At 64.8% G+C, this 15,175-nt stretch overlaps 1 protein-coding gene across 2 annotated transcripts in view; it reads right to left on the bottom strand.

Annotated features, from left to right (window-relative positions):
* CSK (C-terminal Src kinase) overlaps positions 1-15,175 on the bottom strand; it is a 64,574-nt gene that overhangs the window by 2,650 nt on the left and 46,749 nt on the right. For both annotated transcript variants that reach the window (XM_075897427.2, XM_075897428.2), the window contains exons 2-11: positions 11,318-11,395; positions 10,762-10,875; positions 8,537-8,649; positions 6,315-6,534; positions 2,849-2,942; positions 2,700-2,765; positions 2,165-2,264; positions 1,882-1,972; positions 1,291-1,364; positions 144-339 (exon numbers count right to left, since the gene is read on the bottom strand). In XM_075897427.2, the coding sequence (XP_075753542.1) occupies positions 144-339; positions 1,291-1,364; positions 1,882-1,972; positions 2,165-2,264; positions 2,700-2,765; positions 2,849-2,942; positions 6,315-6,534; positions 8,537-8,649; positions 10,762-10,875; positions 11,318-11,332 (1,083 nt within the window). In that variant the 5' untranslated portion in view covers positions 11,333-11,395. The remainder of the gene's footprint in view (positions 1-143; positions 340-1,290; positions 1,365-1,881; positions 1,973-2,164; positions 2,265-2,699; positions 2,766-2,848; positions 2,943-6,314; positions 6,535-8,536; positions 8,650-10,761; positions 10,876-11,317; positions 11,396-15,175) is intronic.

Raw genomic sequence — 15,175 nt, 5'->3', positions numbered from 1 at the left:
CTCTGAGCTGCTCAGAGGCAGGACTGCTCTGCCCTCCCCAGCCCGGCACCCCCACAATCAGGTAAGCCCACGAGCCCCCCTCGTCACTAGGGAAGGGAGAATCTAGCCACATGGCTCGGGACCCTGCCCCGGCCCCCACTCACCTTTTCTCTAAGTGCTTCCGGTGCCGTCCACTTCACCGGGAGCTTCCCCGTGTCCTGCGTGGACGACGCCTCCTTCGTCAGCCCAAAGTCGCTGACCTTGGCGATGTTGTCCTCCGAGACCAGCACGTTCCGCGCCGCCAGGTCTCGGTGCACAAAGTTGTTGGCTTCCAGGTACTCCATGGCTTCACAGACATCTCTGGGGGGCGGAGCGTGGCAGCGTTAGGAACCCAGTGGCGCTCAGGGCCCACGTAGAGTAGGGGTGTCCCACCCCTGCTGGTGAGGCTGGAGGGACCCTTTGGGGATCAATCTGCCCCCACCACTCATTACATTCACAGCCTCCAAGAAGCCAGGCCACGCCAGCCACCAGGCCACCCTTGGGTCTGCCACTGACCCACAACTCAGCCCTGGAAACACACCAACCTGCTGCCAACACCCAGCTGGCTAGTGCGGGGGAAGAGCTCCCCACGAGCAGCAGGCCCCAGGCTACATGGCCACGACACAAGCTGTCCTGCTGATGGAGGAGACGGGACGCAAGGGGGCTGTACTGACTCAGCGGGGCCTGATGGAGGACAGTGCCAGTGATGGTGAGAGTGGGGGCAGATCAGATTTTGGGGGCCGATCTGGGGTGCAAGGAAGGGCCAGTCATGCACAAGAGACAGTCGGGAGGCACGGTTGGGATTCCTGGCACTCCTTTAAACCAAACAAAAGGGCGTTTTTCTTCACGCAGTGCACAGTCAACCTGTGGAACTCCTCGCCAGAGGATGTTGTGAAGGCTAGGAACTTTAACAGGGTTCAAAAAAGAGCTAGATAGGTTCATGGAGGTTAGGTCCATCAGTAGCCAGGACAGGTAGGAATGGTGTCACTAGCCTCTGTTTGTCTGGAAATGGGTGAGAGGAGAGGATCATGTGAGGATTATCTGTTCTGTGCCCTCCCTCTGGGACACCATGCTATTGGGTTCGCTGCGGGGCTGCAGGTCGCCGGACTCCTCTTGGAGGGCCACCGGGCGCTCGGGGCCCCTCGCAGGGGAGAGGGGATAAGCCGAGCGTGACGGTCCCCGCAGCTCGGTGCAGAGGCTCGGGGCAGGCGGCGAGCAGGTGGCAGGTGAGACCCAGCGTGCTGGGACCCGGCGGCCCAGCCGCATACTTACAAGCAGAACTTGAGCAGGCAGTTGCCCCCTAGCACAGACCTCCCTCGGGATCGTAGGTAATCGACGAGGCTCCCCTGGGGAGAGAGCGAGCCACAGGGCCCGTCAGAGCCAGCCCGCCAACCCGCCCAAGCCACGCACAGCCCAACGCGACACCCTTCCATGGTGCCGGGGGAGCACAGGGCTCCCTGCTCTCGGTCGGTCCCCACAAGGCACCAGGGTGCTGAGTTACTGCAGGTGCCATGGGGGGGGTTACTCCCCCGCCCCCCAGCGGCGCCCCCACTGGGATGAAGGCCTCCTGCCACCTCCCTGTGTTGCCTGGGGTCTCAGCACTGGGTGGCGATGCCCGGAGGGGACCAACCCCAAGCCTAGCCCTGGGAGGTGCCCATGCCAGGGCCTCCCATTTGTGCCCAACCACCAGGAACACCCCAGCTCCTTCCCCGCCCACGTGCCACGCAGGCCCCATCTCTCTGTGCCGACGCCATTCCCAGGCACTAGGAGGTGCCCGGGATCTGCCAGGAATCCCTGAAGCACCTTTCCCCGACGGGAGTGTCCGGCGGCACCTCGATCCCAGGCTGCCCCCGCAGGCCTCACCTTTGCCATGTACTCGGTGACAATATAGAGGCCGCTCTTCTCCTCCACGATCACCCCCAGCAGCTGGACCAGGTTGCTGTGCCGGAGCTGCCTGCAAAGCCGGGGGCGCGAGGTCAGAGCAGGGCCGGGCTGTGCCCCAGCGACAGCCGCCGGGCGAGCGGCGCTTCCCACGCACCCTCCATCACGCCGCGGGCGTCTCCTTCCGCCGGCTCCCCCCGCCCCACTGCCCTCGGCCCCCAATCCGCAGCCCCACGGGGAACCCATCCCCCCCACCGACACTCACGTCATCACCGAGGCCTCGGCCACAAAGGCCTGCGCGGTGGCATCGTGTTTAATGCACTTCACGGCGACCTTGTTGCCACGGTAATCGCCCAGCATCACGTCTGGGAGGAGGAGACACGGACTGAAGGCGCCTAAAGAATGTCACCGGCCCCCCCGTCCCGGGATCAGCCCCCCCCCCCGGCTGCTCCCTGCCCCGGCTGATTTCCTGGCTGGTTTGGGGTCCCGGCGCAGACCCAGGAGCCCCGAGTTCTAACCCTGGCCAGCCCGGAAGAGCTAAGCCAGGCTGCTGCGCTTGGGGGGATGGGGGGGGACTCGGAACCATCACGGCCCCCAGAGCCTCAGCTGGAGGGGCCGGGCGGGGCGAAGAGTTTGCAGCCGCCAGAGGCCGACTGGTTCCTGCTGCCCCCTGAGAGCATCACCCCTCAGGATGGGGGGAAGCCAGAGGGAGGCCTGGGTACAGCAGCAGGCGATTAGACCCCCCTCTAGGGAAGGGAGAGGGGACAGACCAGCCCCCCCCACCGCTGACCCCGACCCACCTCCAAACTCCCCTTTGCCGATGGTCTGCAGGAGCTTCAAGTCCTTCATGTTGAGGGCCCAGCCGCCTGCAAGGGAAGGGGGAGATGAGCAGGCAGCCTGCAGGGCCCCCCCGCCCGTCCCCGTCCCCCACTCCCAGTGAAACACTCACTCCTGGAGAACTCGTCCTGCGCCGCCACCGTCCCCTCCATGAGCTTGGGCTTGATGAGGCGCGTGCAGAGCCCGTCGGCGTCCGTGGTGTAATGCTGGGGGGGGGGGGGGGGGGGGGGGGAGGGAGAGGGAAGGAGGTGAGAGCCCTGCCCAGGCCTGATCCCGGCTCCGCCACTGACCGGCTGGGTGGTCCCGGGCCCCTTCACCCATCCGATGCAGGTCGGGGGCAGCCGATACCCCAGGGCAGGTCTGGGGCTCTAGGGAGGAGCCCAACTACAGGGGTGGGGGAAGCCAACAGAACCAGCGAGACTTACAATCCCCCTTCCTATGTAAGGAAGGGATGGGCCAGGCACGCAAGTGGGGGGCTGGCAGAGCGCGCCATGGGGCGAATGCCCGACCTGCCTCCTAGCTCTAAAATCCAGACTGACAACGCGCCCCTCAGACCTGACCACCTGCTCCGCCAATGCCCCCCGCCCTGACCCATAGCCCCAGCCCAGCCAACGCCCCCCGCCCTGACCCATAGCCCTCCCCAGCCAATGCCCCCGCCCTGACCCATAGCCCTCCCCAGCCAATGCCCCCGCCCTGACCCATAGCCCTCCCCAGCCAACGCCCCCGCCCTGACCCATAGCCCCTCCCCAGCCCAGCCAACACCCCCAGCCCTGACCCACAGCCCCTCCCCAGCCAACGCCCCCCGCCCTGACCCATAGCCCCTCCCCAGCCCAGCCAACGCCCCCACCCCCCCACCCTGACCCACAGCCCCTCCCCAGCCCAGCCAACGCCCCCCACCCTGACCCATAGCCCCTCCCCAGCTCAGCCAACGCTCCCCGCCCTGACCCATAGCCCCTCCCCAGCTCAGCCAACGCCCTCCGCCCTGACCCATAGCCCCTCGCCAGCCCAGCCAACGCCCCCCGCCCTGACCCATAGCCCCTCCCCAGCCCAGCCGCCCCCCCGCCCTGACCCACAGCCCCTCCCCAGCCCAGCCAACGCCCCCCGCCCTGACCCACAGCCCCTCCCCAGCCCAGCCAACGCCCCCCGCCCTGACCCACAGCCCCTCCCCAGCCCAGCCAACGCCCCCCACCCTGACCCACAGCCCCTCCCCAGCCCAGCCAACGCCCCCCGCCCTGACCCATAGCCCCTCCCCAGCCCAGCCAACGCCCCCCGCCCTGACCCATAGCCCCTCCCCAGCCCAGCCAACGCCCCCCCGCCCTGACCCATAGCCCCTCCCCAGCCCAGCCAACGCCCCCTGCCCTGACCCATAGCCCCAGCCCAGCCAACGCCCCCCGCCCTGACCCACAGCCCCTCCCCAGCCCAGCCAACGCCCCCCACCCTGACCCACAGCCCCTCCCCCTCCCCAGCCCAGCCCAGACAGCCCCCCACCCTGACCCACAGCCCCTCCCCGCCCCCCAGCCCCTCCCCAGCTCAGCCAACGCCCTCCGCCCTGACCCATAGCCCCTCGCCAGCCCAGCCAACGCCCCCCCGCCCTGACCCATAGCCCCTCCCCAGCCCAGCCAACGCCCCCCGCCCTGACCCACAGCCCCTCCCCAGCCAACGCCCCCGCCCTGACCCATAGCCCTCCCCAGCCAACGCCCCCGCCCTGACCCATAGCCCCTCCCCAGCCAATGCCCCCCCGATCCATAGCCCCTCCCCAGCCAACGCCCCCGCCCTGACCCATAGCCCCTCCCCAGCCCAGCTAACGCCCCCCCGCCCTGATCCATAGCCCCTCCCCAGCCCAGCCAACGCCTTCCTGCTCTGACCCATAGCCCCTCCCCAGCCCAGCCAACGCCCTCCTGCTCTGACCCATAGCCCCTCCCCAGCCCAGCCAACGACCCCCGCCATGATCCATAGCCCCTCTCCAGCCCAGCCAATGCCCCCCACCATGATCCATAGCCCCTCCCCAGCCCAGCCAATGCCCCCCGCCCTGATCCATAGCCCCTCCCCAGCCCAGCCAACGCCTCCCACCCTGATCCACAGCCCCCCCCAACATTATCTGCCCTGATCCATAGCCCCTCCTCAGCCTAACCAATCCCCCCTGCCCCAATCCATAGCCCGGCCCTGCCCCCAGCACAGCCAACGCCCACCCCTCCCCTCCCCTCGTTCCGCCCTGCAGCTCTCTGGGGCAGATAGTCTGATCTGTCTCCCCACATTCGTAACAATCGTTCCCAGTTTCCGGCCCTCGCTTCCCCCGGCTATTTGAGCCCTGCCGGTCCCGCGGAACAGCCGGGCGGGTTTCTGTGGCCCAGCCAAGTCCTTTCAAAAAGTTCTGCAATCAGCCAGGCATCTGCAGCACGCAGGGGGCATCCCCCCTCCAGGGCCTGGGGGTGGGGAAGGAATTGGCCGAGACGCCAGAGGGAAACCGTGGGTTCCGAATGGCGCAGTGGCACAGTCTGCCCACCAGGAGGCAGCACGAGGCCAGGCCAGGACCAGCTCGCCAGGGCATGCAGAGCAGCTGGGTCTCAGCCCTGGAACAAGGGTGAAACAGGCCACACGCCCACTGGGCAGATGCCCCCTGATCCGCCCCCACCTCCCTGTGCCTGCCGCAGTCCTGCCTTCTGGCCTCGAGCTGCTGGCCTGGCTCTGCCGCTCCAGGCGTTTGCTGGCTCCTGGGCTAGGCAGACCTGGGGGCTCTGCCCCAGCTTGGATTCTCCCACGTCCTCTCCCCTGCACCCCCAAGCTGGTGCCCAGTGCTGGCCTGCACGAGTCCCACCCTAATGCCCGCCCTGCTCTGGAGCCAGGGAGCTGGGGGAGAGGAGGGCGCATTTGCCATGTAGGGCACCAGGATCCTGCCCACCTCCCAGCCACGCTGGGGCTTTCCCCAGCCCTGGGAAACAGGCCGGAATCCCCCCTGGCTCCCGAGCAGCGCGCAAGAGTAACCAAGGGGAATCTCGGGCAGCAACTCGCTCCCCCGCCCCAGCCCGAGGGTGGCAGGAGAGCTCCCGCAAGGAGTCTCTTCGGGGCCCCGCCGGGGGACCGGCCCGCGAGGCAGGAAGTGCGGAGCAGGCCTGTCGGCAGCGTTATCAGGGCAGAGCCAGGCTGAGCTAACCGCAGCGCTGCGGGGGCGGCGTGGGGGCTGGGCTCCTCGGCAGGGGAAGGGCGGATGCAGTGACGTCAGTGCAGGCAGGCGGGGTCTGGCCGGTAGCCTGCACTCAGGGCTGGGGCCGTGGGAATCTCCCCCTGCCCCCTCCCCCCCGGGGCACTGAGTGGCAGGTCCTCTCTCCATAGAGGGACGGAGTCTCTGGGATCCCTCGGCCCGGGGATGGTGCGTGGGGCCACGGCTGCGAGATCGCCACGTGCCAGGGCCAGAGCAGCCTGCACGGGGACCGTGGCCCAGCACCAGGCTTCGGGCCAACTCCAGCTGCTAAGCAGGTGGCTGGGGCAGACTGCAGGGGGCAGGGGCTGGGAGCCCAAGCCTGGGCCGTTCCCAGGGAGGGCTTGGAGGCCTGGCCAGGCCGGGATTAGGAGAGACTCACCTCCACCAGCTGCATGAGGTTCTCGAAGTAGACCTCCTCGTCGATGCTGAGCTTGCTGGAGGAGTAGATGATGCGGTAATGCTCCACCTTCCCCTCGCAGCTCACGCACAGGGTGTAGTCGCCGGGGTAGTTGGTGCTCTCCCGCACCAGGAAGAGGCCCGTCTCCGGGGGGTACAGCAGCCGCTCCGCCTGCTCCCGTGTGATCTTCCCATGGAACCAGCTGGGGCGGGGGAGAGCCAAGGGTGAGGTCACTGTCCCCGGGCAGGAGGGGGCGGAGCAGGGGGCAGCAAGGGGCGGGGTTCTTCCAGTGCCCCGAATCCCGACCCGCAGCCCCCCAGTGTGCCAGCCCCCTACAGCTCTGCCAGTGCCCCCAATCCCAACCCACAGCCCCCCAGTGTCCCAGCCCCCTACAGCTCTGCCAGTGCCCCCAATCCCAGCCCGCAGCCCCCCAGTGTCCCAGCCCAGTGCCCCCACACAGCTCCCAACCCGCAGCCCACAATGCCTCAGTTTCCATCAGAAGCCATTTCCCAAGGGGCACTGCCAGTGTGGGCCTCACTCCAGCCGCGGGGAGGAGCTGGCGCTGCAGGGGGAGGGTCTTTGGGGAGCTACAGGAGGGCTGGGGCACAGAAAGAGCTTCCCAGATGTGCAGGGAAACGGCCCCTTCCCATCCGCTCTGGCCATGTCAAACATGTGTGATGTGCACGGTCGGCCGTGAGCAGGAACTCGCTTCCCTCCACGAGGTCTCAAACCTCCGGCCCCGGGGCCAAGTCCCAGCTGCAGAACAGCAGGCTACGGGGTGGCAGCATGGTACTGCCGGGCAGGAGGCGCTAGAGAGGGGGGCTTGCCCCAAGTCCCCTGGGGGAGCAGGGAGGGAGACAGTGGCAGGGCGTTTCCTGTGGAGTGGGGGGCAGAGCCTCCCGGGCACGGGGGCAAGCAGACGCTGGAGCTCAAAGGCCATCGGGGCTAGCCCGGGGCGGAGGAGCAGCCAGTGGCAGATTGCTGGCGCCCAGGCTGCACCAAACGAGCACAGATCCGGGGGGGCCAAGCAGCGCGAGAGCATCCTAAGCCGCGTGGGCTCGGGAGGCTGCTGATCTGCCCTCGTCTAGTGCTGTCTCAATCCCGCACGTCCCAGGAGGCGGGCGTGGGGGGGGGGGGTGCTTCCTCTGTTGCCAGGGAGTGGATGGCGGGACAGGGAGCAGCCTGCCGGGTGCTGGGAGCAGACCAGGGGGACGTCCAATCCCCCGGGCATTTCCCGCCGGGAGAGGAGGTCCAGAGCCGCTGGGCAGCCCTCGGCCAGGTCGACTCCAGCCCTGCTCTGCCCCGGCCCCGCTGACAGGGGTTAGCCACGGGCAGCGCCTTGGGAGCCAGGAAACACGGAGACCGACCCAGCCCCAGCTGGTGCAAGAACCAGGAAGCGCAGAAGCGGAGTCACCAGAATCCGAGCAGATCTCTTCATGACGGACCCTCCCCTTGCACAAGACGCTGCCCCCAACCCGCCCCCAGGGCCTTCCTCTATGTGTGGCGCCCGCGTCTGTGGCCTGCGGCAGCCATTCTCCGCATCCACACTGCATCGGATCCAAGCCCCACTAACAGCTCTTGCTAACGGGCGTGAGCGCCCTCTACTGGCGAGAGAGTAGACTCCACCTGCACGCCGCCCCCTGCGCCGGAAGGGACAGGACTAGGCGCGATCCCCGCAAGCAGCGGGGGGTTAAACAAGGCGAGGACCGGGCCACAGGGCTATGAAAGGGGGCGGAGCAGACACGTGGGGCAGCATCATGGGGCATTTTGCCTGGCGAGCTGCAAAAACGCTTCCAAATGTGGCCGCATGTCGCTTTGTCGTGCTTAGCACGCGGACAGCTGCCAGGGCTCTGCCAATGCTCACGGCCCCTCCCGAGACAGCGAACGAGATTCGGGTCAGTTTCACAGCTGTTCTTCGGAACCAGCAGTGAAACAGACAGGAACCGGGTCCATTCCCCTCTGCTGCTAGGAAAGCCAGGGGCCCCGATCCTGATGTATTTCTTGGCTGGCTCCCTCATGTCTCGGGAGCTTTACCCCTCTGGTTTGCAGGTCTCCAGTAAGTTAGTCTAGCAGCACTCGAATCATCAGTCCAGCCTCGCTCCAGATCCACCCGCCCAGGGTCACCACAACGCACCCCGGGCCCTATGTAGCAATTGGTAGGCCGGGTCTTGCTCCTAGTCCCACCCCTTCCTGTGGCCACTCACGGCATCAGACTGAGTTTGGTTCCAGATTTCACTCCTTCCCGCTTCTGGACGTAGTTGGCAGGGATGATTCCTTCATGGCCCACCTTGTTTTTGGCTTTGTACCAGTTGGGGTCCTGGGAAGGGAAAGCAGAAGTGAGTGGAGCCCCCCTGTGCCAATGCCACCCCCTTCATCCCACTTAGCAATGCAGTGCCACATAGTGCCTCTTAGCGGGGGGACTCCTGAAGACACTACGCAGGCAGCCACCTCTGGGGTGCCACGTGGCAGCTGTTTAACAGCTCACAGGAACGCTGCCCCAAAGTTTCTCAGGCACTGAAGGAAATGATAGCGTCCAACTGTGCCTGCGAAAGGATCATTTCAATGTCCAGGATGTGACCCCCAGAGGCAGAATTCGATCAAGAGGGAGGAGGTAGCAAGCCCATCCCTTGCAGAAAAATTCTCTGGCCCTTCAAATGAGCTGCAGCGTTTAGGGCCCCCGGTGTCCCTACAAGGCACTCGCCTCCCACTGGCGCTGGAAGAGAAGCACCTCCACTCCCCTGGAACGCAGCCTGCAGCGCCTCTGGTTTCCCCGGGGGCCCCCATCTCAGCACTCACCCCCAGCCTGACCCAGCTGCTGAGACAAGTGCCAGGGATGTTAAATATCAGTTCATTGAATAGTTGATTAACCTCATGAATTCTGATCGGTTACGCGACTATTCTACAGCCCCCAGGCGTGGGGTCGGCAGCCAGCCCGCTCTGGTCCCACTCTCGAGAAGCCCCCTGCCACTCCGGATCAGAGGTAGCAGCCGGTCCACGAGAGAAGCCAGTTTAAAACCCAGCTCCCGTCGCAGACCGGCTGCCTGTCGCAGAGCCAGCAGTGTGGGGGGAGAGCAGCCCCTATCCAGGGGTGGGGCTGAGCTCCTGGACCCGGTGTGAGCCGGAACTGAGCCGAGCTGCCTGCCCACCTGGCTCCTAATGCACTTTACATGCAGAGCCGCAGCGGATGTAGATCCCGGATCTAGCACGAGCCAGGACTCAGCCGGGCTGCTGGCTAACCTGCTAAAAAATGTACTGGCAAGGGGGAGGGGAGGAATGCGCATCGTCTACAGCATTTTGCTTATCGGTTCATCGACTCCACTGTCACATGCCACCAAGCACCCTCGTCGGAGCTGGGCCCAGGGCTCCGCGATCCAGAACCCTCCCTCTGCCGGAGCTCAGTGGAAGATTCGTCCCTCCACTTGGTGCTGTCTGCGTGGGCGCAGGGTCGGCTTTGCTCCGGCGCTGGGCTGGCCTTGGGGGTCCCCCTCTCTGCCCCCTCCTGTCACGGGCCTCTCGCACACTGGGGCCCCGGAGCCCGGACTTCCCTGCTCCTTTGCCTCCCTCCCAGCCCTTCCGGAGCGCTGGGAATCGGCCGACTCCTGCCCCATTCCCCCCCTCCCCGAGTTCCAATGCCTCAAAAGGGCCGGGGGGGAGGGGAGGAAAGTGGGGGGCTCTAGGGCCCTAGTACGAGAGAGGCATTGGGAGGGTTGCTCACCACCGGCCCAGCCCCACCGTCTCTCAGGACGAAGTCCCCACCAGACTGTCGTTCGCTGCAGACCCAGGTCTCCGGTGCCCCGGCGCAGTTCAGAGACACCCCCTGCTCTCTGTGGGGCCTGCCTGTGGTGGGTCCGAACACTATGTCCCAGGGCACCTCCTGAACCAAACCCGGGGCACCTGCCGGGTGGCAGCATCGCCTGCCTGGACTGGCTCACTCCTGGCAAAGTCTCACGTTCCAGCCCGTGGCCGCCTCCCGGGAGCTTGACTGAGTGGCTTACATTTCAGAGAGTTTAAATAACAATCCAGTTAATTAAAAAACGGCAGCTGGGTTTCCTGCCCCGGCCCCGCGGGAGCGGATCCAAGCAAGGCTCCGGCGGAAGGAGGGCACCGCGCGGGCGCTGGCTGCACCACGTCGCGCTGCAGCCGGACTCCCTCCGAGACCCCGAAGCCAGCCCATGGGGCTCCCCGCTGTTCACTTTCCAAGAAGATTCCCCTCCCCTCCCCCACCTCCTAGTATCTGGGCTCCCAAACTTCCTGCGTGCGTCTGACGAGGGGCGGCTCTTCCGCCCCTCCCTGGCGCGCAGGCCGGGCCCCGGGAGGGTGCCCCGAGATGGGGTGCAGCGCCACAATGGCTCCAGCCGCCTTCCGGGAGGGCAGCGAATGGCTGGCGCGCCCCCCCCCGCTTCCCGTGGCGGGGGGCGGGGCCGGTTACCTTGGTGACAGCCACGATGGTGAGCACGTCCCCTTTGCAGAAGGAGAGGTCCTGCTCCGCGGTGCCGTGGAAGTTGTACTTGGCGATGCACTCCGTGCCGGACGGCCACACGGCCTGCCAGAGGGACAGACAGACGGGGCCTCAGACGGGGACTGGACTCCGCCCCCGCCCGCCCAAGTCACACGTGGGGGAGATGGCTAGGCATGGCGGGCCTGCTGCTTGCCACAGGCAGCCCCCCCAGCTGGTGGCCGGGAGGTTTCATTCGCAAAGCCAGCACGGGCCAGGGAGCCGCCATGGCCGACAGGGCTCTGCTCTCTCTGCTCTCTTGCCGAGCCCCACGTCAGAGCCCCCCTATCCCGCCCGAGGGTTCCTGAGACGGAGGCAGAACACCCGGGGGGGGGGCAGACACACTGGGGCCAGGAACCAGGGAACCCTCCAGAAAGGAGCAGCCGGCACCTGACCCCAACCACGGGCCCCACCTTTGCCTGTCTCCCCTCCCGCCCCACACAGGCCTCAAGCCCCTCTGTCCCGACCCCCCCAAAGCACAGGCCATTACCTGCATTCCCGACATGGTCTCAGGCAGGTCCTGGGATCCAATCTCACAGGGGGGACACGTCACTGGGTACCATGAGACCTGGAAAAGGGACAGAGACAGGAGGTGCTGAGAATGATCCCAGGCACTTGTCAGACTACCAGCCCCGTGGGCAGTTCCAGAGCCTCCCTTCCCCCCGGAATAGCCATCTCATTCTTCCACACCCCGAGCAAGGTGGGAAAAATACTGCCGGACATCCCATAGCTCAGGGCGAGGTGGGACCAGTGTCCATACGGCAGCTCTCCTACCCTGGCACGGCTTCCCACACACTCTGGGTGTCTGTGGATGGCTCTTCTACCCTTGTTCCATGAGTCTTTCCCCTGTAAGCGCAGCCTTAGGGCCTGGAGGAGGGCAGCAGAGTGAAACTGACAGGCTTCCCCCAAGACAGCAGCCCTGAAACTGACCAGGCATATCAAGGACACGTTTATGCCTCCTGTTGGGAGGGCAGGGCAGATTGTGCCTGGCTACGACGAAAGTCCAAACTGGACCGTCTCCGCGACAAGGGATAAAGGGACACAAGTCAGATATTCGCAACAGTCACCCACAGAGACCTGCGGGGGAACATTTTCCCCAGCCGGGGCTCTCCCTCATGGATTTAAAGGCGGCTCATCTCTTACAAAACAATTTCAGGAATCAACTAGCGCGAAAGTCTGCGGAACTGGCCTTCGTATGCAAATCTGACACTGTCTCCCAGGGCCTGGACAAAGACCTGAACTGGATGGGCCATTATAGTCAACACCCTAATGACTTCAAAAGCTAAGTATCACTCTGAGCGTACTCTGTAAGCCTCATTTCACACGGACACGTTAACGGACAGGTTTTCCCCCTTCTTTCTCCTCCCTCTCCCCTCTTTCTGCTTGAATTTCAAACTGTGCGCCCCTTGCTAGGGAGGTTACATTTAGATTAATGGGCTAATTGAACAGTTGACACAATTTGCATTGACTATTTGATTAGTCGATAAGGCTGCCTCCGCCTTTGAAGTGTAGCCACAGTCCCAGGCCCGTAGCGATACTTCAAAGTTGTCTCCAAATTTCAGTAGCTGATGCACCCCCCCAAACTTCTCTCGAGTCCTCCTAAGAGTACTCGTACCACGGGTTGAGGAACACTGGGCTAGTGTGTCGACTATCCGATAGGTATTTGCTTATCGGATAGTCGACTAATCAACTAGTCCTTCACATCCCTACCCCTTGCTTCGTATTAATCATCTGAAGAAATGGGCCGTGCCCAGGAACGCTCACGACACCAGCGACACTTTTTGTGAGTCTCTACGGTGCCACAGGACCGCTGCTGGTTTTTAGGGATAGATGCACCCGACGACCCCTCGGAGGACTGTAAAGTTCTGCAGGAACAGCCGGCTCGGCCCTGCTCCCTCCCTTCTCCGCACGTGCCAGGAAAGCACCTTGCTGGCCCCCCGGGAGCAGGGGAGCGGGTTTTCCAAACGGCCTCTCCCACCGGCGGAAGCCAGGGCAGAAGATGCCGCTTTGCACACCACCGCTGCCGTCTCAGCACGAGCGCCAGGTCCCCGCCCCCGCCCTCGGTGGCAGGAGCCGAGTCTCCCCCCAGGCACCCGTGTGATTTGACAGAGCAAACAGGAAGCGGTTGGGCAGGCAGCCGAGCGCCATTCAGAAATGCAGAAGCCCGACCTGCACCCGAGCGAGCTGGGAAACCAACCGGGTTCCTCGGGGGGGGGGGGGGGGGGGGGAAGGTTCCCCCCCACTGCCTGGCTCTTGACAAAGCACTGGCTGGGTTGATTGAGTTGGGTTGGTCCTGCTTTGGGCAGGGGGCTGGACTTGATGACTCTTGAGGCCTCTTCCAGCCCCTGGCTGCACTGCATTACCACCTCGGTCCCAGCGCCGCGCTAACACCCCCCCCGTAGCGTATTTCACAGGCCTGCCGCCTCGGTTCTGCATCCCGATTCCCTGCCAGCGGGCGCTTGTGCGGCCGCTTCCAGGAGAGTCTCATGCTGCCTGGCCGATCAGCAGAGCGCCCACCGCTAGGTTTGTGTTCTTCCTCGGGGGGCGCTCACACCCTGGTGCACCCAACAAAGTTTACTCCACACACACGGATGGAAAAAGATTAGCAGGAGCATTTCTGCGTCTTGACCTGCCTCCACACTGCGAAATGACAGGCTGTGGGCAGGGCCTGGCCTTCGACCCGCAGGGGGTTCTAGGACCCAGGTCCTTAGTGCTTGCTGACCCACGTCAGAAAACCCGGGTGTGGATGGGGGGGGGAATTTGGGCTCAAACCTGAATATCAAGCCGGGTTTACAAGACAGCGGAGCCAACCCCTGACGTGCCAGCGTCGGTGCTACGGGAAGACTTTGCCAGGGGAACTTTCTAGGGACATTCCCCCAATAAACTGTTACCCAGTTTACCCGTAAGCCTTAGGCTCACCGGGCAGGTAACTGGTTAACCAGGCCAGGGCTGCAGCCACCCCCGATGAGGGCAGGCGGGACCCCGGCCCAGCTGCATGAAGTCCCAGCCCCATGCCCTGGGCGGGGGCTGACAGGATCGGGGCTGGGCAGCCCCCCTCTGCGGGATTGTGGTGAACCGGTTAGCTGCTTAACCGTGGGTTTAGCCACGCAGCTTGAGAGGGAACTCCGCAGGCGATCCCCGGGTGCCGACAGCAGTTCGTTCTACCATTCTCAGCCCCAGCCCCACTCCCCGGCACCAAGGGATCCCGCGCTCCCCCAGGACAGTCACACGGCCACGTCACTGCAATGACCACGCAGGCCTGGAGCCTTTGGAAGCAGAATCTGGGCCGGGAAAGTTATTCCAGCAGGGAAGAGCAGTTTTGGGGCCTCTCTCCCCAAACCCCACCCCAGTTACATGCAAGGAGCGGCGGGTGCTGGCACAGCGTCTAGGGCCCTTTGCCCCCGTCAGAGCATGTGTGTGTGTCAATTTCGTTACTGCCTGGAGGTGGAGTGATTCTCGTTAGTAGCATTAAAGCATCATCCAGGCACCAAATCACACCCCCAATCATGCGCTTGCAAGGCCAGGAGACATCGGCCCCATGGTTCACAAAGGGAAACTGAGGCACAGAATGGGAGCCCTGCAAGACTCTGCACCTTGGGTTAGCGACAGAGCCGGGATCAGAACTTGGCAGCGCCCGGCTTCCCACCCAAGGCATGAAGTCGCAGTGCCCCCGGCCCCTGCCAGGCCCCGCCCAGCCCCTCCTACCCCGCCAGCAGGGCAAGAGAGGAAACGGTGCATGCGCACCTGTTAACTCGGGGCTCGGCTGGCACAGGTACCCGGGCAGGCAAGGGGCAGAGGCAGCTGCCAAAAATGTGTCCCTGGAGCCCCCTTGCTCGTCTCCCCCCCCCACTCCCGATCTGGCAAGAGGCTCCTGAGGGTCACCAGCAGTCGGCCAAGGGAGGGCTTATCCTAGGCAGGCGGGTCTGGGGGTGAGAACCGCTGTGGCTTCACGGTGGCCTGTTGCCAGCTGTTGTGGTTTGCAGAGGACGTGCTGTTCTAAGCGGTCGCCCCCACCTGCCTGGTGACCAAGCCACAAGTGTCCCCCCCAGTTGGGTGACCCCCTTCCAGTCCCATTGCAGCAGTAGCTGGGGGCTCCCCGACTGAGATCCCAGGGCCAGGCCCTGCAAGGACACACAGGAAGAGACAGGTAAAAAGGGGAAGTGGGCCTGTGACGGCAGAGGCCTGGTCTCCTGAGCTCCAGAACAGAGAAACAGTGCAGGACTGAAGCCAGGAGTCCTGGCTCCCAAATCCCAGCCCCCAACCCCTTGGTGCTCTAACCGCTAGATCCCACTTCCCTCATGAAATCAGAGTGGGGACAGGCTGGGGGAGACTGGGAGCCAGGGCTCCT

Source organism: Pelodiscus sinensis, chromosome 14, assembly GCF_052426305.1.
Source record: "Pelodiscus sinensis isolate ZL-2025 chromosome 14, ASM5242630v1, whole genome shotgun sequence".
Classification (NCBI taxonomy): domain Eukaryota; kingdom Metazoa; phylum Chordata; order Testudines; family Trionychidae; genus Pelodiscus; species Pelodiscus sinensis.
The sequence above is the reverse complement of the archived record's forward strand: the minus strand, read 5'-3'. Positions and strand labels throughout refer to the sequence as shown.